The 24,588-nt window shown below is 41.5% G+C and overlaps 2 protein-coding genes across 10 annotated transcripts in view; one reads left to right on the top strand and one right to left on the bottom strand.

Annotated features, from left to right (window-relative positions):
• Positions 1-14,597, top strand: part of LOC117537787 (low affinity immunoglobulin gamma Fc region receptor II-like) — a 122,910-nt gene extending 108,313 nt beyond the window's left edge. For 2 of the 7 annotated variants that reach the window (XM_034203142.1, XM_034203144.1), the window contains exons 4-10: positions 4,289-4,528; positions 4,835-4,993; positions 5,189-5,272; positions 7,243-7,332; positions 8,875-8,970; positions 13,775-13,864; positions 14,428-14,597. In XM_034203142.1, the coding sequence (XP_034059033.1) occupies positions 4,289-4,528; positions 4,835-4,993; positions 5,189-5,272; positions 7,243-7,332; positions 8,875-8,970; positions 13,775-13,864; positions 14,428-14,474 (806 nt within the window). In that variant the 3' untranslated portion in view covers positions 14,475-14,597. The remainder of the gene's footprint in view (positions 1-4,288; positions 4,529-4,834; positions 4,994-5,188; positions 5,273-7,242; positions 7,333-8,874; positions 8,971-13,774; positions 13,865-14,427) is intronic. The other 5 variants (XM_034203143.1, XM_034203146.1, XM_034203148.1 and 2 more) reach the window with 5 other exon arrangements.
• The window catches only part of LOC117537791, a 219,467-nt gene that overhangs the window by 35,862 nt on the left and 159,017 nt on the right, over positions 1-24,588 (bottom strand). The window lies entirely within an intron of this gene.

Below are 24,588 nucleotides of genomic sequence, written 5' to 3' on the forward strand. Positions count from 1 at the left end.
GATCCTGTCAGAGTAGATGTTGTCTCTGTCTCTTCAGGTATAGAGTTGATCCTGTCAGAGTAGATGTTGTCTCTGTCTCTTCAGGTATAGAGTTGATCCTGTCAGAGGTAGATGTTGGTTCTGTCTCTTCAGGTATAGAGTTGATCCTGTCAGAGTAGATGTTGTTTTCTGTCTCTTCAGGTATAGAGTTGATCCTGTCAGAGTAGATGTTGGTTCTGTCTCTTCAGGTATAGAGTTGATCCTGTCAGAGTAGATGTTGTTTCTGTCTCTTCAGGTATAGAGTTGATCCTGTCAGAGTAGATGTTGGTTCTGTCTCTTCAGGTATAGAGTTGATCCTGTCAGAGTAGATGTTGTTTCTGTCTCTTCAGGTATAGAGTTGATCCTGTCAGAGTAGATGTTGTTTCTGTCTCTCAGGTATAGAGTTGATCCTGTCAGAGTAGATGTTGTTTCTATCTCTTCAGGTATAGAGTTGATCCTGTCAGAGTAGATGTTGTTTCTGTCTCTTCAGGTATAGAGTTGATCCTGTCAGAGTAGATGTTGGTTCTGTCTCTTCAGGTATAGAGTTGATCCTGTCAGAGTAGAATGTTGTCTCTGTCTCTTCAGTATAGAGTTGATCCTGTCAGAGTAGATGTTGGTTCTGTCTCTTCAGGTATAGAGTTGATCCTGTCAGAGTAGATGTTGGTTCTGTCTCTTCAGGTATAGAGTTGATCCTGTCAGAGTAGATGTGTCTCTGTCTCTTCAGGTATAGGTTTGATCCTGTCAGAGTAGATGTTGTCTCTGTATCTTCAGGTATAGAGTTGATCCTGTCAGAGTAGAGTGTTGGTTCTGTCTCTTCAGGTATAGAGTTGATCCTGTCAGAGTAGATGTTTGTTTCTGTCTCTTCAGGTATAGAGTTGATCCTGTCAGAGTAGATGTTGTCTCTGTCTCTTCAGGTATAGAGTTGATCCTGTCAGAGTAGATGTTGTCTCTGTCTCTTCAGGTATAGAGTTGATCCTGTCAGAGTAGATGTTGGTTCTGTCTCTTCAGGTATAGAGTTGATCCTGTCAGAGTAGATGTTGTTTCTGTCCTCTTCAGGTATAGAGTTGATCCTGTTCAGAGTAGATGTTGGTTCTGTCTCTTCAGGTATAGAGTTGATCCTGCTCAGAGTAGATGTTGTTTCTGTCTCTTCAGGTATAGAGTTGATCCTGTCAGAGTAGATGTTGGTTCTGTCTCTTCAGGTATAGAGTTGATCCTGTCAGAGTAGATGTTGTTCTGTCTCTTCAGGTATAGAGTTGATCCTGTCAGAGTAGATGTTGGTTCTGTCTCTTCAGGTATAGAGTTGATCCTGTCAGAGTAGATGTTGGTTCTGTCTCTTCAGGTATAGAGTTGATCCTGTCAGAGTAGATGTTGGTTCTGTCTCTTCAGGTATAGAGTTGATCCTGTCAGAGTAGATGTTGGTTCTGTCTCTTCAGGTATAGAGTTGATCCTGTCAGAGTAGATGTTGTTTCTGTCTCTTTCAGGTATAGAGTTGATCCTGTCAGAGTAGATGTTGTTTATGTCTCTTCAGGTATAGAGTTGATCCTGTCAGAGTAGATGTTGTTTCTGTCTCTTCAGGTATAGAGTTGATCCTGTCAGAGTAGATGTTGTCTCTGTCTCTTCAGGTATAGAGTTGATCCTGTCAGAGTAGATGTTGTTTCTGTCTCTTCAGGTATAGAGTTGATCCTCTCAGAGTAGATGTTGTTTCTGTCTCTTCAGGTATAGAGTTGATCCTGTCAGAGTAGATGTTGTTTCTGTCTCTTCAGGTATAGAGTTGATCCTGTCAGAGTAGATGTTGTTTCTGTCTCTTCAGGTATAGAGTTCATCCTGTCAGAGTAGATGTTGTCTCTGTCTCTTCAGGTATAGAGTTGATCCTGTCAGAGTAGATGTTGTTTCTGTCTCTTCAGGTATAGAGTTGATCCTGTTAGAGTAGATGTTGTTTCTGTCTCTTCAGGTATAGAGTTGATCCTGTCAGAGTAGATGTTGGTTCTGTCTCTTCAGGTATAGAGTTGATCCTGTCAGAGTAGATGTTGTCTCTGTCTCTTCAGGTATAGAGTTGATCCTGTCAGAGTAGATGTTGTTTCTGTCTCTTCAGCTATAGAGTTGATCCTGTCAGAGTAGATGTTGGTTCTGTCTCTTCAGGTATAGAGTTGATCCTGTCAGAGTAGATGTTGTTTCTGTCTCTTCAGGTATAGAGTTGATCCTGTCAGAGTAGATGTTGTTTCTGTCTCTTCAGGTATAGAGTTGATCCTGTCAGAGTAGATGTTGTTTCTGTCTCTTCAGGTATAGAGTTGATCCTGTCAGAGTAGATGTTGTTTCTGTCTCTTCAGGTATAGAGTTGATCCTGTCAGAGTAGATGTTGTCTCTGTCTCTTCAGGTATAGAGTTGATCCTGTCAGAGTAGATGTTGGGTTCTGTCTCTTCAGGTATAGAGTTGATCCTGTCAGAGTAGATGTTTGTTTCTGTCTCTTCAGCTATAGAGTTGATCCTGTCAGGTAGTAGATGTTGTTTTCTGTCTCTTCAGGTATAGAGTGATCCTGTCAGAGTAGATGTTGTTTCTGTCTCTTCAGGTATAGAGTTGATCCTGTCAGAGTAGATGTTGTCTCTGTCTCTTCAGGTATAGAGTTGATCCTGTCAGAGTAGATGTTGGTTCTGTCTCTTCAGGTATAGAGTTGATCCTGTGTAGAGTAGATGTTGGTTCGTCTCTTCAGGTATCGAGTTGATCCTGTCAGAGGTAGGATGTTGTTTCTGTCTCTTCAGGTATAGAGTTGATCCTGTCAGAGTAGATGTGGTTCTGTCTCTTCAGGTATAGAGTTGATCCTGTCAGAGTAGATGTTGTTTCTGTCTCTTCAGGTATAGAGTTGATCCTGTCAGAGTAGATGTTGGTTCTGTCTCTTCAGGTATAGAGTTGATCCTGTCAGAGTAGATGTTGGTTCTGTCTCTTCAGGTATAGAGTTGATCCTGTCAGAGTAGATGTTGGTTCTGTCTCTTCAGGTATAGAGTTGATCCTGTCAGAGTAGATGTTGGTTCTGTCTCTCAGGTATAGGTTGATCCTGTCAGAGTAGATGTTGGTTCTGTCTCTTCAGGTATAGAGTTGATCCTGTCAGAGTAGATGTTGGTCTCTGTCTCTTCAGGTATAGAGTTGATCCTGTCAGAGTAGATGTTGTCTCTGTCTCTTCAGGGTATATAGTTGATCCTGTCAGAGTAGATGTTGTTTCTGTCTCTTCAGGTATAGAGTTGATCCTGTCAGAGTAGATGTTGTCTCTGTCTCTTCAGGTATAGAGTTGATCCTGTCAGAGTAGATGTTGTTTCTGTCTCTTCAGGTATAGAGTTGATCCTGTCAGAGTAGATGTTGTTTCTGTCTCTTCAGGTATAGAGTTGATCCTGTCAGAGTAGATGTTGTTCTGTCTCTTCAGGTATAGAGTTGATCCTGTCAGAGTAGTAGATGTTGTTTTCTGTCTCTTCAGGTATAGAGTTGATCCTCGTCAGAGTAGATGTTTGTTTCTGTCTCTTCAGGTATAGAGTTGATACCTGTCAGAGAGATGTTGTTTCTGTCTCTTCAGGTATAGAGTTGATCCTGTCAGAGTAGATGTTTGTTTCTGTCTCTTCAGGTATAGAGTTGATCCTGTCAGAGTAGATGTTGTTTCTGTCTCTTCAGGTATAGAGTTGATCCTGTCAGAGTAGATGTTGTTTCTGTCTCTTTCAGGTATAGAGTGATCCTGTCAGAGTAGATGTTGTCTCTGTCTCTTCAGGTATAGAGTTGATCCTGTCAGAGTAGATGTGTTTCTGTCTCTTCAGGTATAGAGTTGATCCTGGTCAGAGTAGATGTTGTTTCTGTCTCTTCAGGTATAGAGTTGATCCTGTCAGAGTAGATGTTGTTTCTGTCTCTTCAGGTATAGAGTTGATCCTGTCAGAGTAGATGTTGGTTCTGTCTCTTCAGGTATAGAGTTGATCCTGTCAGAGTAGATGTTGTTTCTGTCTCTTCAGCTATAGAGTTGATCCTGTCCGAGTAGATGTTGTTTCTGTCTCTTCAGGTATAGAGTTGATCCTGTCAGAGTAGATGTTGTCTCTGTCTCTTCAGGTATAGAGTTGATCCTGTCAGAGTAGATGTTTGTTTCGTGTCTCTTCAGGTATAGAGTTGATCCTGTCAGAGTAGATGTTGTTTCTGTCTCTTCAGGTATAGAGTTGATCCTGCAGGTAGATGTTGTTTCTGTCTCTTCAGCTATAGAGTTGATCCTGTCAGAGTAGATGTTGGTTCTGTCCTCTGTGTTCAGGTGGATCAGTGATCCTGCAGAGTCCTGCCCTCCCTGTGATGGAGGGAGATGACGTCACTCTGACCTGTAGAACAAAGATGGCCGACCCCCCCTCTGCTGATTTCTACAAAGATGGCGTCTTCATTGGGACTGAGTCTGATGGTCACATGACCCTCCTCCATGTCTCCAGGTCTGATGAAGGCCTCTACAAGTGTAGAGTCCAGAGTAAAGAGTCTCCAGAGAGCCGGCTGTCTGTCTCAGGTGAGGAGCTTTGCTTTGGTTTCAAGATTTACATATTTCTGTACCGGACCCTGAAGGCAGCATATCCCTGGTGCTCTCCAAAAAAGCCAATTGGATTCCTCCATTAGCTTTTGGATTATTGCAGAAAACAATCTACAATAAAATATAATAATCTTAATAGTGTTTTGACTGATTCCCGCTCTGTAAAGCCTTACATTAGGAATTACTGACATTTAGTTTCAACCTGAAACACAAATACTAAACAAATCAAGACGGACGATGAAATGTTTATTTGTGTTCTGTTCATTATTTGTTTTTCCTTTTTAGAGAAACCCACCACCACTACAAGTCCTCCTACCTCCAGGTCTGTTTCTACCCCTCCCTCCTGGTTGCTTCCTGTTGCTGCATCCCTCTGTGTTCTGGTTCTGCTGGTTCTGATAATTCTGGTTGTTCTGTTGCGACGATGCATCCGAAGGAAACCTGAAGGTTAGACACAGATAAAAAAACAACAACAACAAATAATCAAATTTTAAGAACCAAATTCACTAGGGACGTTGTTATACACTCAACCCACACTATTCTGCAAAAATATATTTGTAGGTAGGGTTACAATTATGCAAATCATAATTTCCTGCAATACAAAAGCCTAAGCATATTATTGAATTACATTTTTGTCAACAGCTGAAGTGGAAAAGGGAGAAGACGTCACATACAGCGATGTCAAAATATCCCAAAGCCGGAACAAGCCAATCAAACAGAGCCGAGGTAATGATTGGTTCGCAGGGACTGGTGTGTTTGTTTTCTTGTTCATGTATCCATGTGAGGACCATCCGGAATTTTAGAACTTTTGGGGACAATTTAGAAAAGACAATTTTCTCCTAAATATATATATTTTAGAAGGGATTAAAATCTATAAAGTCAATGTGTACTGGTCCCTACGGTTTCAGACTGTAGTGAGGTCTATCTTAGTGGATGATAGCGTGTGTGAGAATGTGTGTGTTGTACCTTGTGGTTAACACCAGCTAGCAGCTCTGAGGTCGTCCAGTTTCCTCTTTCTGATGGAAAACTCTTCAGAAGTGTTGACCTGCACACGCTGCACTGCAGGACTGTTAATAACACAAATAAATAATATGAGTACATTATAAATATTCAAACTAACACTCTGATTACATACAATATATCATTATAGTTGCACATGCATGCACATATGTGTAGTTTGTCTGACGTACCGACAAGATCATTTTGGTCAACATGTCGTCATCTCTTGATGAAATCTAGCAGCTGTGGTTGCTAAGTTTCCATCGCAGTTGTTGAAGCTATTTTCTGCTTTCCAAGAAGCAGAAGTGTAAAGAAGAACAACTTGTTCACATCGTTCTTAAAGATATACCCTGATATATGTGAGAAGCGTAAATAATTTGATTTATTTTCATATAAGTGTTACTAAAGTATGAGTAGCAGATAGTAAATATATTCTAAAGTATCAGAAAGTACTAGTAGTAATGTAACTTAAGACATGTTATTAAACAGGACATTTAATAATACAAAATAATTAATCAGAAAATAAATGAAACCTCTAAACGTTGTAACATGTTCAACCCCTTAGAGATCTTCCCTTAAACTATCATTTACAATTTCCATTTTGTAAAACATGTTTAGGTTAACCATGTTTGATCTTTTGATTTGTCCTAATTTTGATTACATTTTGACAAAAACGGAAAAGCATTTTTTTCCATAAATGTGATCTAACAAAGGTAAAGGGCAAATACTAACCATATATGCTGATTTTATTCTTTTTTAAGTCAACATCTGTTGAGTTTTTTACGTAAACTTGTTTGGTTGTGTTGATTTAAAAACCCACAAACACCGGCTGAATAAGACAAATATTAAAGTTTAAAATGTCCCCTTATTAGTGGAGAAGCAACGACGCTGACACTGTATTCCTGTTGATTCTGGATTTATTCTATATGGTAAATGGACTGTACTTATATAGCGCTTTATCCAGTCTTTAAGACCCCTCAAAGCGCTTTACATACTATATGTCATTCACCCATTCATACAGAGCAGTACCACTTGCTCTAGGAACTAACATTCAAACACCGTTGACCATCGGGAGCAACTCAGGGTTCAGTGTCTTGCCCAAGGATGCATCGACATGGGCCGGGATCGAACCCACAACCTTCTGGTTGAAAGACGACCGCACTCCCTCGCAGCCACAGTCGCCCCTTATATATATATCTACTTAACCCTCTTTTTTCTCTCCTTTGATCCTCCATAGAAACAGTCTGTATTTTTTTTAGCAAGGCAAGTTTATTTATATAGCACTTTTCAACACAAGGCAATTCAAAGTGCTTCAAAGCAATGGTGTTTTATCGAGTATTAACAACCTCTGAAATTTGACCAATCAGAATTGAATATTCAACTAAACCGAGACTACTTCGCTCCATCTCAAATTAATAAATACATTTAATAAAGTTGGTCGGTACACTCTGCTCGTAAAACCACAGCAGGTTCATTTCCAGAGAAGTGTTCATCTCATAGACGTTTGGGTTTTGTCGCCCACGCGAAATGTATTTTGATTGAGGCGGGCAGCTCTGTGGTCGACCACCTTCCTGTTTCAGAAGAACACCTTTCATTGTTCTCATGCAACATGAACAGTTAAACCACAACTGCGTTATTATTGTTATATTAAATGTATTATATTACATGTAACTCTGATGATGTGTTTCACCGTGCAGAGAGCGGTCCAGCTGCAGTTTACTCTGAGGTGAAGACGAAGAGAGACGTCTGTTACGGAGAGATCACGATCAACACAAACAGGAGGAGAGGTACACCAACAGATGCTAACTGTTCCCTCTGCTTTCATTCACTATGCTAAGCTAAGCTAACAACGTCCACTGAACACTTACACAAGAAAGAGCAAAAGAGTAATTCCTTAAATATTCCTTTAAATGCATATACCGTGATATTAACGAGTTTTACATAAAAACTATAAACCTTTAATACACATAATATACAAATTAACTAAAAGCCATACATTAAAAATGATAATACAAAAATGATCAAAACAAATCTAAAAGAAAATAGAAAATACTGGGATTTAAAATGATTAATAATGTATTACTTAATTATTATTAAATAAAGACAAAGCTTTTTATACAAATGAAAGTTTTACAAACATTTAAAAAAATTAATATATTTAATTTATTTTTACTTAAACCCTTTAAATAAGATAAATAAAAGTAATTGTTTGTTATTTCACAAAATAAGACCTTAAATTGAATAACTGTTATAGATTAAATCAGTTCAGTTAGCTCAGCTCTGCACACACAGTGCAGATATACATATTATGTTACTAAAGCATTGACTTCCTGCTTTCATTCACTATGCTAAGCTAAGCTAAGCTAACAGTGCCGGGACATTAATCAGAATGAAATATGGTGAAAACATTGAATATAATTGGTCTTAATTAGTTGAATCCCAATTTAATTAAATGTGTTCCCCTATTCCATGTTTTGAATGCACCGTTAAAAAGAGACGCAAATAGATGGAGATTTAGCTAGTTGAACTTTTCAACCCTAAAAACCACGTTTCCTGCAATACACAACCATGAGTGTGACGAAGGTAACTTCGTCACAATGGACTGACGGCTTCAGGCCGGGTAATATTGCACTTTTAGCGTGATTGCACAGTACAGTTGACATTACATATTTGCACATAATTCATACTAATTATTGAAGTAGTATTTTTTAACTGATTAAACCGTATTGATTGGAATGTCGTCTGGCAGGTGCCGGTCGGGTCCTCGGCTCCGCCTGAAAAGATAGGGGAGTTTGCGAGAGCGCCGAGAGGAGTTATGCTGGTGTAAGGATGACAGCGGTTGAGAGTAATCAGGGTGCAAATAATATGTTGTCTGTGGCTGATGATTGTGTGCACCTGGTGTCTTGTGTTGTCTCCTCCCCCCTCACCTGTGTCTTGTTAGTATGTGTGTATTTAGGTGCTGTTTCCTTGTAACTGTGTGTGTGTGTGAGATCCTGGTGGCTGCAGGATGTGTGCAAGGAGAACAGCAGGATTGAGGCTGTGAACTTTGTGCACATGATTTTATTAAATGCCCACGTCGGGTTATATTTTTGGACGTTCTGCCTCTGCCTCCTTGCTTGGTCTGGGCCGCTCAACGGTCAGTCTCACAATGAGTATATTTATGAATTAGATTTCTGTAATCTCACCTCGATGCCCAATATTTTCATCCAATTAGGGAGCTTTTGATCGTTTCACATGATTTTTAACTGCAATTTAACATTTTTGATTTTAATTGTTTCTTTCACATTGTCCTAAAAGTCGATATTAATCAAGTGACACATTTATTTCAGCCGCTGAAGTGGAAATGGGAGAAGACGTCACATACAGCGATGTCAAAACATCCCAAAGCCGGAAGAAGCCAATCAAAAAGAGCCGACGGGGCCGAGGTAATGATTGGTTCTCAGGGACAGTGTGTGTGTGTTCTTGTTCTTGTATCCGTGTGAGGACCATCCGGGAATTAAGAACTCATGAGGACAATTTAGAAAAGAGCATTTTCTGTTAAATGAAGATATTTTTGAAAGGGATCAAATGTAAAACAGATGAATGTTTACTGGTCCCTAAGGTTTCAGACTGGAGTGAGGTCTATGTTAGTGGATGACAGGGTGTGCTGTGTGAGAACGTGTGTTTTGTACCTTGTGGTTAACACAAGCTAGCAGCTGAAGGAAAACACTTCAGAAGTGTTGACCTGCACACGCTGCACTGCAGGACTGTGCAAATAAATAATATGAAAACAATTATAAATGTGCAAGTGAAGACTCTGATTACATACAATATATATTTAAAGTTGCACATATGTGTTGTTTGTGTGACGTACAGACACGTCAACATTTCTTTATAAAGATCTAGCAGCTGTGGTTAAGTTTCCGTTGCATTTGTTAAACCTATTTTCTTTTGGACATTTTTTAAACTTCTATTCGAAAAAGAAAATGTGATTAATAAATATTGATTAGTTTCAGCCCCCCTTTCAAGCTGCAACACATTGTACGTGATAGGCTCATCACAACAGAGCTGGCCAGCTGCCAATCAGAGCAGACTGGGCTCTGGTTTCAGACAGAGGGTGAAAAGAGGCAGTATGAGAATAATAAAGAGCTTGTTGAACATTAAGGCATGGAGACATGTGAGTGTGTGTTTCTGCACAAAGTTGAAACATTGTTGAAACACTTTGAGCAGCGACATCTGCTGTCGGCCCTACATTCGGATCTCTCATTCCCGCTCTTTTCACCCTCCGTCTCGTGGGTCAGTTTGTAAAAACACAGCAGGCTCATTTCCAGAGAAGAGCTGATCTCATCGAGACATTTGGGTTTTTATTGCCAACGCCAAATGTATTTTAATCGGGGCGGGCAGCTCTGTGGTCGCCCATCTTCCTGTTTCAGAAGAAACCTTTCATCGTTCTCACGATACATGAACAGTTAAACCATAGCAGCGTTATTAACAGTGCTTGAATTGGAATGAAAAAGGTGCCAGTACTCTAAAATCAGCAACTTTTTCAAGTCAATTTTATATATACAGCCCACAAACAAGAATTTGGCTACTATAATGCTGGTGGGTTTGTCTCTTTACTACTGTATATTTTAGAAAGGTTCACTGTACTTAACATTTGTTATGATAGGCAGCGGATATGGCTAAAGCTCAGTAAGGTCAATATTAACTGAAAATATAGCAATCAAAGTCTAGATCTTCTGCTGAAGACACATGAAGCAGAGACCTTTCAGGTGAGAGCCCCTCTGGTGGTGTTCAACATTAATGACAAGGAAACAAAGCTCTGGTCAGAAGCATTTTTTATAAAAAGCTTTAACAAAATTAAGTATTTCTGTACATTTTGAATGCAATCTAACTTTCCAACTCAGAAAACGAAAAACGAAAAAGTGCCAAAAGTCTTCTCACATGGCTGAGCTGCTTTGCAATATACTTCACCACTGAAGAATACAAATATGTATAAAGTAAACTATGATGCAATCTAACTTTCCAACTCAGAAAAATGATAAAGAGCATGAACAAAGAACATGTAAAAACAAATGCAAAATTTGCACAATCTAAAATGAGAAACTGTAACTGCAAGTAACAAAGTCTGAGCCATGGTAAAGAGTTACATTGAACACCAAGCTGATCAGATAACTCCCTGGTTGGTCTGAAGTCCTTCTATCTCCAGGATCTGTACAAATCGGCACATTATGCCAAAAGTCTTCTCACTGGGTGAGCTGCTTTGCAATATACTTCACATTGTTAGAAAAGGCTCCAGAAGGCCTTGGGGACATCAGTATCAGAGGCTGGAGCTGGACAGGCTCTTTCATCAGCACTTCTCCTTCCCTTTGCCAGCCAGGACCTCACATACTGTTCCGGATTGAACTGTCCTAGTGATGGTCCATTACATTTAATGAAAACCAGGCTGGACAGTCGGCTGACAGAGAGAGCATTCCTTTTTGCAGTAAGGATATCGTTCATGCAGCTGAATGCCCGCTCACACTCACTAGTGGAGACAGCGATGGTTCGGACTGCTTTCAGTAGAGGCTCCATGGCAGCAGGTGTACGGGATGCCCTGGTTTCCTTGTATTCGCGAAAGCCCTGAACAGTCTCTCTTCTGTCCACTTTCAGCACTTCGCACAAACGTAGCACCTCTACGTCCCCATACTGTACGTCTAACTCCTCTTCAGGCCAACTTCCAGGATGGATAACTTTCATGTCCTGGATTAGCTGATTGTCCCGGGCCTCCCGGCCATGTAATGGGATTTCTCTTGTGCTGACATGAGAGGAGGTTGTGGAAGTCATTCTGTGTCTCAGATTCTCTACCATACTGCGGAAAAACTGACCTGCATGAATCTGTACAAGCCTGCCATTCTCACGCAGGGCAACACCCTTGAAGGACTTCTCAGCTAGAGCTGTATGAACTGTAGTCATGTGTGGGCCAGGCATGGTGACCATGGATTCAAAAACTCGTATTTCTCGAGTTAAGAGCCTATCTGCTGTAGGCAGTGTCATCTCTCTTTTTTGGAGTTGCCGAGAGAGGTCGCTGAGCTCTGTGAGCGCATCGTACATCAGTCCCAGATTGCTGACAAACGTTGCAGATGTGAGCACATCATCCAGGCCCTTGTACTTTGCTCTGTCTCTGGAATCCCTGCTCGTGTCGTTTGCAGCATTTGTGAAGTGATCATGAAGCACTCTGTAGTTTTCCCAGACTGCTCTGACGCTCCTTTTCACTTGAAGCCACCCAGCGGATGGACAAAACACGCCCTATCACCAGGAGACGCTGTCCGACAGCTTGCGCACACTGCGCTAACTGCCTCTGATTTTTGGGGGAGGCATGGAACAAGGAATAGAGTTTGTCAAAAAAGATCTGGAAATGATTGAGCCCTGAGACCTCCTTGACCACATCCCCAACTGCCAGCTCTAGACGATGATTGGAGCAGTGCCACACAAACAGGCTTGGGAATTTACTACACAACTGGGTAGCAACGCCTGTTCTCTTCCCTAGCATGACTGAAGCCCCATCACATGCAAAAGAAACAAAACACTGACCTAAAAAGTCCTCGTTAAAATCTCTTCCAAGACACTCCATTAACGCCTTTGTGATGTCATCAGCCGTTGTTCCATCCAACTCGATCAGCTCCCAAAAAAACGTTTCGGGCTCAGCATCAGCTAATGCTGAGCGTAGATAGACACACAACAAGCACCGTTTTACCACTAATAGTGGTAGATTCATCGACCAAAACACAGAGTTTTCTTTGGTTTTCTGTAATGTCTTTTGCCCATTTTTTTCTTCAGCCTCATGAGCTATGTGGTCGATGATTTCGCCACAGGTTTTATTGGAGTGCAAACCCCTGCCCACGTTCAGCCCATTCAGTTTCTGTACATTCAAATCAATTGGCATGTCTGTGAATGGCCGGCTATGTTTGCCAATTTTATATGCCGTTCGAAAACTCTGATAGTGGTGTCTAATTCAGATGTATGCATAGACTGCACTTGATGTTGAATAGTTTCACGTGAAGCAGATGTAAGGATGTCAGCAGCTTTTACATGGGCTTGTGATTCTTTATGTTCTTTGATTTTTTTTCTCAGGCTAGCTTGTTGTTTGCCCTTGTCAACACCGAAATGAGACACTGCACACTCACCCCATTCAGTTGACAGTTTCAGTCCTTGTCCAGTGTGTATTCCCAAAGATTTGACATCTCTGCATATCCGACATCCTAGCTTCTTATCTTTAAGAAGGAGCCATGCATTGGTCTTGCAAAAATATTGCACCTGGTCCGTTGTCCAGCAGTCAGGTGCATCGCTTTGCCCGGTGTTGGTGGTGGCAGTTGCGCCAGCAGCAGCTAACGTTAGAGGCTCTGGAGGAGGCGGCGGAGCTAGTGCTAATGCTAATGCACTAGAACTTGGAGCAGGAGGATCAACCAAAGAAAGCTCCCCATCAGACACAATTTCCAACACAGGCACAGCATTCTCTGTATTTGAAGTTTCTTCCGGCGACAACCGCTGTCTTTTTGCACTTTTATTAATCCACGCTAACATTTTAGAAATGCTAATTTGTGACGTGACTTGCTTTCCTTCTCTCGGGGGCGTGCCTGCTCTGTTCTATCACTCTACATAGCCACCCACTGGGTGGGAGTTGCACTGCATAAACACAACACACGTGCATCTAGGTATGTAAATTGTAAAGCATTAAAACATGGTTTTACTAACAGTTTTCAGTATGTTGTTACTTCGGCATTATTATTATTATTATTTTGAAACGTGTATTACTATTAAATCACGGTCAAATAGGTTAATTTTGACATAGTCGTTTCCACCACAGTATTTACATGGAGAAGATAAGCCCCCGCCCCCTCTCCAGCACGTTCTGTTTGAATGACAGGAGTAAACAGCTGACAGCCGCTGTGAAACTCCAGCGGTTAGAGCGATGAGAATGTCCGTTCGGCACCTCATGACGCATCTACTGAGTACCGGGCGGCTGTATATATATATATGGATGTATAATAAGAACGGCGGGAGAGTGTTGAGTACTGGCACGGTGCATGAGTACCGGAGTACCGCCAGCATGCCGGTACTGAGCAAGAAGTGCCGGTACTCCATGGGTCAGAACCAGAAGTGCCGGTACTGCGTACCGGTGAGTACCGGCCCAATTCCAGCACTGGTTATTAATGTTATATTATATGTATTATATTACATGTAACTCTGATGATGTGTTTCACCGTGCAGAGAGCGGTCCAGCTGCAGTTTACTCTGAGGTGAAGAGGAAGAGAGACGTCTGTTACGGAGAGATCACGATCAACACACACAGGAGGAGAGGTACACCAACAGATGCTAACTGTTCCCTCTGCTTTCATTCACTATGCTAAGCTAAGCTAACAACGTCCACTGAACACTCACACAAGAAAGAGCAAAAGAGTAATTCCTTAAATATTCTTTTAAATGCATATACTGTGATATTAACATAAAGAGAGTTACTTAAAAACTAAAAACTTTTAATACACATAATATAAAAATAAACTAAAAGCCATAAATTAAAACCGTTAATAAACTATAGATAAGAACAATTATCCAAAAAAAACAACAACAAAAAAACATTCAAAATACTGGGATTTAAAATGATTAACAATTTATTACTTAATTATTATTAAATAAAGACAAAGCTGTCATGTACAAATTAATGTTTTCCAAACATTTAAAAAAAGAAATATAGTTACATTTTTTTTTCTTAAACCCTTTAAATAATAATAATATTTGTTTATTTCAAATAATACCTTAAATAACTATTATGGATGAAATATGTTCAGTTAGCTATGCACACACAGGTATACATGATTGCAGATATAAATATTATTATTTAATAAACTTTCTCCTGTTTTTAGCAGAGATCGTGCCCGAGCCGGACGTCCTGTACTCGTCTCTGAAGTAAACCTGAAGAAGGACTCCTCTGGACATCTTTTTATTCTGTTTTACTAGTGACTCTAAAGTGACTCTATAGTGACTCTGTGGTGACTCTATAGTGACTCTATAGTGACTCTGTGGTGACTCTATAGTGACTCTATAGTGACTCTGTAGTGACTCTGTAGTGACTCTGTAGTGACTCTGTGGTGACTCTATAGTGACTCTATAGTGACTCTATAGTGACTCTGTAGTGACTCTATAGTGACTCTATAGTGACTCTATAGTGACTCTATAGTGACTCTGTAGTGACTCTATAGTGACTCTGTAGTGACTCTGTAGTGACTCTATAGTGACTCTGTAGTGACTCTGTAGTGACTCTATAGTGACTCTGTGGTGACTCTATAGTGACTCTAAAGTGACTCTATAGTGACTCTATAGTGACTCTATAGTGACTCTGTAGTGACTCTGTCGTGACTCTATAGGGACTCTATAATGACTCTATAGTGACTCTGTAGTGACTCTGTCGTGACTCTATAGGGACTCTATAGTGACTCTGTAGTGACTCTAAAGTGACTCTGTAGTGACTCTGTAGTGACTCTAAAGTGACTCTATCATGACTCTATAGTGACTCTATAGTGACTCTGTAGTGACTCTAAAGTGACTCTGTAGTGACTCTAAAGTGACTCTAAAGTGACTCTGTAGTGACTCTGTAGTGACTCTATCGTGACTCTAAAGTGACTCTGTAGTGACTCTATAGTGATAGTGACTCTCTAGTGACTCTGTAGTGACTCTATAGTGACTGTAGTGACTCTATAGTGACTCTATAGTGATAGTGACTCTGTAGTGACTCTAAAGTGACTCTATAGTGACTCTAAAGTGACTCTGTAGTGACTATACTCTGTAGTGACTCTATAGTGACTCTATAGTGACTCTAAAGTGACTCTGTAGTGACTATACTCTGTAGTGACTCTATAGTGACTCTATAGTGACTCTAAAGTGACTCTGTAGTGACTATACTCTATAGTGACTCTATAGTGACTCTATAGTGACTCTGTAGTGACTCTGTAGTGACTCTATAGTGACTCTATAGTGACTCTATAGTGACTCTGTAGTGACTCTAAAGTGACTCTGTAGTGACTCTGTAGTGACTCTGTAGTGACTCTGTAGTGACTCTGTAGTGACTCTGTAGTGACTCTATAGTGACTCTGTAGTGACTCTGTAGTGACTCTGTAGTGACTCTATAGTGACTCTGTAGTGACTCTATAGTGACTCTATAGTGACTCTGTAGTGACTCTATAGTGACTCTATAGTGACTCTGTAGTGACTCTAAAGTGACTCTGTAGTGACTCTAAAGTGACTCTAAAGCGACTCTAAAGTGACTCTTGAGCAGAGGAGTAAAAGCTGTTCTGCTGCTGTGGTTCTGTGAGTTTCACTGCGCTGACAAACAGCTCCATTTGTTCTGGTTTGGTCGCGGCTAACTAGGGTTGGGAACCGAAACTCGGTTCCAGATGAGAACCGATAAGAAAATGCCGGGTACCGGGTACCCATACAAAATACACAATTTCGGTTCTGCTTAACGGTTCCTAAACGCGGTAGACCCTGTATTCCAGCGGGTCCGTCTGCACCGCGGTGCTGCGGTGACCCGGTGGAATACAGGGCGGACCTGGAGAATCACAGAACGGCCGGTCGTCAGCGGGCCGTTGACGGCCGGCTCGGTACGCTGACGGCCGGCACCGCCCTTCATTTTTTTAAACGGCATCATATAAATTGCGCTGACAGGCGACAGAGGTCCACAGTTGCTCCGCAGCGATGCTCCCCCGCCCTCCCGTAGACATTTCACGAGCTCAGTCACTTCATAACACCAAAGATAGGTCGCGGTAAACACTCTGAAGTGAGGCTCCACTACACTAAAAATAAAAATAAAAGGCAAAGTGTAATGCCTGTTAATAGCTTGCCACAGGCATAGCTCAGTTAAAATAAAGCACAGCTATTGTGCAATACATTTGTATTGCATGTATATTTTTTAGTAACAATTTCAGTTAAAGCTTTTAAGAATAAATATATTTTTGTTATCTAAACGTTTGACCTCTTTATTTTACAATTTTGGAATCGAAACGGGGAATCGATAAGAACCGGAATCGATAAGCAGAACCGGAATCGAAATCGGAATCGATAAATTTCAAACGATACCCATCCCTACGGCTAACCGAGAACAGAAACACACCTGATAACAGAGGACACACTGTGTGCAGTTTATATTGTGTACATCAAATCAAGGTGGAAGAAGTACTCAGATACTTTACTGAAGTAAAAGTACAAGGTACACAAGTACAGAGGGCAAGTGCAGAGGAATCCAAAGAGCTGCGGTTACCGCCCTCTGCTGGATGAAAAACTAAACTTTTCTTCAAACCAATTACTAGATTTACTCAAATACTGTACCAGAGTACAATTGGGAGGTACCTGCACGTTACGGTAGTATCTCCATGTTTTGCTACTTTATACTATTGCTTCTCTACTTTGCAGGTTCATATTATTCATACAAAATATAACTCAAGTCATGAATATGATACATTATTCTGGATTCACAAACTCATAGTATTCAATGTTTAAATTATGTTCACATTAATGAAAAACCAGTGATTCCAAATATCCTGAAAATCACTTTTCTGCAAACGTTTTTTTTCCTGAGAAATTGGCCAAAATAAAATGAAGAACCTAATATTTATATACAAAACACATTTCTACATGAAAAGTGTTTTGTTGTTTATTATTAAGATACTTTTACAACATTATAATAAGAGGAAGTGTTAGAGCCAGGGTTAGGTTATGGTCGTAATAATATTGCCATCTAGTGGCGACCTTGTGCACTGCATGGATAATAAAGGACTACAATTCCCATGTTGCAGCCAATTGAGAGACAGAGTCAACCTGTGTGGAAGATGCCGCTAAAACACAACTGACCAGTTCTTTAAAGTTTATCATCCAACATGAACATCACGAACATCTTAGATTGCTTCAATGCTCCATGTGCGTTCCCTACGATATTGAAGTGACTGTTAATTTGTTATTTTGTATTGATTGTTGTGTTTTATCTTAATGTGAGCACATGTGTAAATGTGTCTGTTGAATGTGTGTATATATATATATATATATATATATATACATATTTTATACATATTTGTATATTTATATTATTGTATTTTGTATTCGGGATTGTTGGAAACGTTATTTCTCTGTCTGTACAAACACACGAGAAATTGACATTAAAGTTGACTTTGACTTTTGAATAAACACTTTTTAGTTGAGTTGAGCCTCTTGTGTTGTGCTGACTGACTGAGAGAGTATTTTCTGAGTCTAATTTGTGTGGAAACTTTTATTTAGATTAATCGCAGAAGCCTTGCACACTGAAACAAGGGGAAAGTGCGGTTGTTCAATTTGCAAATATGAAGTTAATATATGAGACAGAATGTATTAATGTTTCTCATCGAAACATGAATCAATCATAACTATGTTAATCTTGAGGGCTGTGCGTTCTATAAGTCTCAATCATGTTCAGAAATAAGAGCAAAGTGATGTTTATCTCTGTAACTCCGTCCACTGAGCACACACTGCTCTGCAGCAGCTTGCTCTGCAGCCGATTACTCAGCTTCTAATTATTGACAAATGTTTTATTCACAAATCAAAATGGTCGGACTCAAAACCCTACTTTTAATAGTTTCGTAATTGAACTTGAACAATATGGCACTTTAATGGACAAGATGAAAAGCAGAAAACATTTCAAAAAATCTTTATTTGAAAATGTTGAAGCTTTTCTTTTTTAAACAAAGAGGGGGGGTCCACCATATTTTCTTCCCGCATCGGAGGAGTCAGCTGGTTCTGTTCCGAGGAGATCTCTACAAGGTCAAAGTTATTAAAAGTGATTTAATGTCATCAAGTGTTCGTCATAGTTACAGGTTATCACAAGACGCATTGTTTGCAAAAAGCAGAGTTCACATTTGCCGTTACAACGAGCAACGTAAATACAGCTGTCAATGTGTAAACATTGTCACTCACTGGTGTTAGCTAGGATACAGCCATGAACACCATAAGGTGAGTTTATATTGAATGACTTTAGCGTGTTTTTATACTGTGAGTATTTGTAGAGCGTAAATCCGGCAGTTGCTTGCTTTTGTGGAGGAACATTACGGGACATAATTCACTGTGTTCGAGAGAGAGTGTTGCGCCACGGACCTGTTAGGGAGCGCACCTGTGGTTTGTTATCATAGCTTGAGTAGCATGTAATTAAGTTGTTCCTACCTTTCTGTAAACTAATGGAAAATAAAGTGTGGACTCCCATTCATCCGCTCTACACTTTACAATATTTAAAACTATGAACCTTGCCCAAAGTTATGCACATTACACCGAGCTCAGTGCGGAGGGGGAGTCACAGCCGATGGGTGAGCTTGCGGCATGTTGCGGTCCGTCTTGTTTTAAATGATTGTGTCATGTCTGCTGTCAGGCGGTAGAACTTCACTGCGTGGGTCCGGCTCTGCATGTCTACTCTTGTGCCGACTGTTAGGGGCGCTGAGGCAGGTTGTACGGTAGTAGGCTACGTTAAGCGACCATCTTTACCCATTTAAGGTGTTGATTGTTAAAGATATATTACAATATTGTCTGTGGGACCGCAGTGTGTTCCCTAAAAAACTGTGTTTATGTCTCTGCTTTGATCTGCTCTGTGTTCATGTAAATACCGTAAATACACACAGATCAAAACAGACACAAGAGGCTTCTCAATACTCAAATGTCTCCTCTTCGACTCCTCGGTCCTCCGGTAGTGACCCGGAAATGAATTTCAGCGCGCCATTTTGAAGGACGTTTCATTTCTCTAAATGCACACCGAGGACCGAGGATCGAGCGTCGAGGAGGCTCTCTGGAGGAGCTATAACCGAGGATACACTGATGGTTCCTCCACGGCTCCTCCGCGGATGCATTTCCGGGAACGGTGGAGGCGTGACGCACGGCCGGACTTATCTCAGCCAATCACAGCTCTGCATGCATCCCCTGGATATTATTGTAGTAACTGCTTTCATCGCGTTGCGATGTTTCCAGAGAGAACAGTTGAGAGGTCCGTGCAGAAAGCAGAGCAGTGTGTATCATAGATATCACTCAGGTAGAACAGCTGAGAGGTCCGTGCAGAAAGCAGAGCAGTGTGTATCATAGATATCACTCAGTAGAACAGCTGAGAGGTCCGTACAGAAAGCAGAGCAGTGTGTATCATAGATATCACTCAGTAGAACAGCTGAGAGGTCCGTGCAGAAAGCAGAGCAGTGTGTATCATAGATATCACTCAGTAGAACAGCTGAGAGGTCCGTGCAGAAAGCAGAGCAGTGTGTATCATAGATATCACTCAGTAGAACAGCTGAGAGGTCCGTGCAGAAAGCAGAGCAGTGTGTATCATAGATATCACTCAGTAGAACAGGCCGACATTACTCTCTTTATTTTATAGTGCTTCACATAATAAAATACACAACGGCTGTAGCCTGATTATGCTTTAGGAGCTGTAAGTGTGTGTTGTAGGCAGTGTGTAGGTGTGTGTGTGGTACAGTGTGTAAGTGTGTGTTGTAGGCAGTGTGTAGGTGTGTGTGTGGTACAGTGTGTAAGTGTGTGTTGTAGGCAGTGTGTAGGTGTGTGTGTGGTACAGTGTGTAGGTGTGTGTGTGGTACAGTGTGTATGTGTGTGTGTGGTACAGTGTGTGTGTATGGTGTGTGTGTGGACAGTATGTAGGTGTGTGTTGTACAGTGTGTATGTGTGTGTGTGGTACAGTGTGTATGTGTGTGTGTGGTACAGTATGTATGTGTGTGTGTGTGTGGTACAGTGTGTAGGTGTGTGTGTGGTACAGTGTGTAGGTGTGTGTGGGTACAGTGTGTAGGTGTGTGTGTGGTACAGTGTGTGTATGTGTGGTGTGTAGGACTGTGTGTGTGTGGTACAGTGTGTAGGTGTGTAGGTGGTACAGTGTGTATGTGTGTGTGTGGTACAGTGTGTAGGTGTGTGTGTGGTCCAGTGTGTCTGTGTGTGTGTGGTCAGTGTGTAGTGTGTGTGTGTGGTACAGTGTGTATGTGTGTGTGGTACAGTATGTATGTGTGTGTGTGGTACAGTGTGTGTGTGTGTGGTACAGTGTGTATGTGTGTGTGTGGTACAGTATTGTGTGTGTGTGGTACAGTGTGTATGTGTGTGTGTGGTACAGTGTGTATGTGTGTGTGTGGTACAGTATGTATGTGTGTGTGTGGTACAGTGTGTATGTGTGTGTGTGGTACAGTATGTAGGTGTGTGTGTGGTACAGTGTGTATGTGTGTGTGTGGTACAGTATGTAGGTGTGTGTGTGGTACAGTATGTATGTGTGTGTGTGGTACAGTGTGTATGTGTGTGTGGTACAGTATGTATGTGTGTGTGTGGTACAGTGTGTAGGTGTGTGTGTGGTACAGTGTGTAGGTGTGTGTGTGGTACAATGTGTGTGTGTGGTACAGTATGTATGTGTGTGTGTGGTACAGTGTGTAGGTGTGTGTGTGGTACAGTGTGTATGTGTGTGTGTGGTACAGTGTGTATGTGTGTGTGTTGGTACAGTGTGTATGTGTGTGTGTGGTACAGTGTGTATGTGTGTGTGTGGGTACAGTGTGTATGTGTGTGTGTGGTACAGTGTGTATGTGTGTGTGGTACAGTGTGTAGGTGTGTGTGGTGGTACAGTGTGTATGTGTGTGTGTGGTACAGTGTGTATGTGTTGTGTGTGGTACAGTATGTATGTGTGTGGTGTGGTTACAGTGTGTATGTGTGTGTGTGGTACAGTATGTATGTGTGTGTGTGGTACAGTGTGTATGTGTGTGTTGTGGTACAGTATGTAGGTGTGTGTGGTACAGTGTGTATGTGTGTGTGTGGTACAGTGTGTATGTGTGTGTGTGGGTACAGTGTGTATGTGTGTGTTGTAGGCAGTGTGTAGGTGTGTGTGTGTGGTACAGTGTGTATGTGTGTGTGTGGTAGGCAGTGTGTATGTGTGTGTGTGTGGTAGGCAGTGTGTATGTGTGTGTGTGGTAGGCAGTGTGTATGTGTGTGTGTGGTACAGTGTGTAAGTGTGTGTTGTAGGCAGTGTGTAGGTGTGTGTGTGGTACAGTATGTATGTGTGTGTGTGGTACAGTGTGTAGGTGTGTGTTGTAGGCAGTGTGTAGGTGTGTGTGGTACAGTGTGTAGGTGTGTGTGTGGTACAGTATGTAGGTGTGTGTGGTACAGTGTGTAGGTGTGTGTGTGGTACAGTATGTATGTGTGTGTGTGGTACAGTGTGTATGTGTGTGTGTGGTACAGTGTGTATGTGTGTGTGTGGTACAGTGTGTAGGTGTGTGTGTGGTACAGTATGTAGGTGTGTGTTGTACAGTGTGTAGATGCGGCGGACAGACGGGTCTCAGTTGGTTTGGTGTCCTCTGCTTACTTTTAATTTAATTTAATTTCAAACCTTTATTTATACAGATAAATCCCAATGAGATCATTGATCTCTTTTTCAAGGCAGACCTGCTCAAGTAGTTCCACATGAAACATAACAACATAAATAGAGCAACAAAAGGACATCAAACAGCATCATTTACATAACTATCCACATAAACAGGGTACCAACAGCTTCCGATTGAGTCGCATCCAACCGAGCTTAAAAACATTTAGTGGCACCAGATTGCTCAGTTTCCATTTCAGTTGCAGACTGTTCCAAGACAGAGGAGCTGCGCATCTAAAGCTGTCTTCCCTAAGACAGTCCTAGCAGCTGGCTCATTTAATAAAACCACAGCATGCGATCTCAGGCAGTAGCCACTTACACTTCTCCCTGAGATCAGGGAGCAGATATAAGATGGAAGTTTCCCTAACATGGCTTTGTATGTTAGGGAAACTTCCATCTTATATCTGCTCCCTGAGATCAGGGAGCAGATATAAGATGGAGGTTTCCCTAACATGGCTTTGTATGTTAGGGAAACCTCCATCTTATATCTGCTCCCTGATCTCACGGACAATTGTAAGTGGCTTATTATTATTACAAGTTAATACTTGTAAATACAACTTTTGGCCCGTAATTTCAATTCCCCATTTCAGCGACCAAAGAGAGAGAGGGGGGGGGGGGGGGGGGGGGGGGGGGGGGGGTGGGCCCGGGATGGATATATCAGTCTCTGATTGTGTTACGTTATTATGAGAGTGCCTCTCATACTTTAAATTGTATATATTTATATAAATATATGTGTGTGTGTGTGTGTGTCCGCATCTGTAGCCTGTTATTGTCTCATTATACCGCACTCTCAATGAATTGAAAGTAAATATGTGGGGGAACAATGTTCAGCTGATCTAACAGAGATACAGCGCTATGACAAAACACTCGACAGCTGATGCAGCTGTTGCCACGTCATAATGAACGGACGTCTCTTTTAAAATGACCCCGCTCAGAGGAGAGGAGTTCTCATTTCTTAAACGTCTGCCTGCTTCCCCTCCTCTCTCCTCGGTTCCCCTCCTCGGTCCTCCGCTCGCATCTCCTGTGGGCGGGTCTAAGTCTCGAGGAGGGGGAACCGAGGAGGGGAGTCGAGAGGGGAAATGTGAGTATTGAGAAGCCTCTACAGTATTGTGTGTGGGGGGGGGGGTGTCCCGGAAAGCGACCCTTGATTACTGGAAAGTGGGAGGATATTGAATGATTGTGTTACATTTTAGCAGCGGTGCACAAACCATGAATATGGGGACAAACCGGACAGATCTTAAAGTAAGTGACGATCCACCCGCTGAGAAATGAACTCATCTTCCATATTTGCCGTACACTAGTGTTTACGGAAGTTGAGATGTTTCTCGGTTGTGATTGGTTGTTCCTCGTCACGTGACGAGCGTGCGCGCTGCTGCAGTGCACGTCCTCCATTGAAACCAATGGAATGAGCTCGCAACGCTGATGTGTGGCTCCGTACAAAGTTGTACTCATTGCATTAGTATAGGCTACTGTAGCCTTTTACACTGGAGGCGCCCATCTCGGCCGAAGTCGGTTCATATGAACCTAAAGGTACATCATTACATGGTAAATGTCGCCTTTAGGGAGCAGAACATTTTTGTTTTATTTGTGTGTGAATAATGAAATACTTTCAAATGTGTTTTTCTGTGATAGGTCATTGGTGTGGAGAAGATTGACCTCAGCCTTGCTTTGAACATTGTTCCAGAGGCTCTGTAGTAAATGGTGAGTATTCAAATGTTTTGTGTGATTTACTTTAAACTTGATCTTTAACTAATTGAAAACTGGTATTAGTCTGAGCATCTCAGAATATGTATTCATAACATTTCCATTCTGCACACATTGCAGGGATATACACATGTTCTGATTCATTAGGTGATTCAGAAAGTGAGAGGCAAAAGCCAAACACTCATGCGATAAAGCCTCCTTCACAAAGGGACAATGTTTTGTTTTATAACGGTGTTTCTTATATGTAGTCTTATATTACAGTAATACTTATTTGAAGTCGCTTTGGACAAAAAGGTAAACTAAATGTAATGTAGTCTAACCTGGTTGTTCGTACTTGATATAAAAAGTTATTCTCACTATGGAGCAACACAGGAGTCATGTGGTCCCCTCTCCGTGCTCTGGTCATGTTGAATCAGCTGAAGCGACTTCACTGACCTCTTGGTACACCCTGATAATGAAGAGTTACAATAAGCCAGCCTTGAAGTAACAAATGCATGGACTAGTTTCTCTGCAGCGTTTTGAGGCAAGCACACAACTACAATCATAACATCATATGACTGTGATATTTTGTTTCTTTGATAAATGCAGAGTTTAAGCCGCATAACAACCCTGCCCCTCCAATCAGATGCCTCTCTCAGCTGGATGTGCTGGTCTGACACACTTCTGAAGGTTTTGAGAAGAGAGGAGCACAGATAGGCCAGCGTCTGAACTGTATTATGTCAAACATGACTCAAGTAAGAATTCATTTAAGGAAATGATACATCGAGTCAATAGTGTACACATTTCATTGTGTGTACCTCTGTGTGTGCACCTCTGTGTGTGTCCTCTGTGTGTGTACCTCTGTGTGTACCTCTGTGTGTGTACCTCTGTGTGACCTCTGTGTGTACCTCTGTGTGTGTACCTCTGTGTGTGTACCTCTGTGTGTGTA

The sequence above is a fragment of the Gymnodraco acuticeps genome, unplaced genomic scaffold (assembly GCF_902827175.1).
Source record: "Gymnodraco acuticeps unplaced genomic scaffold, fGymAcu1.1, whole genome shotgun sequence".
Lineage (NCBI taxonomy): Eukaryota > Metazoa > Chordata > Actinopteri > Perciformes > Bathydraconidae > Gymnodraco > Gymnodraco acuticeps.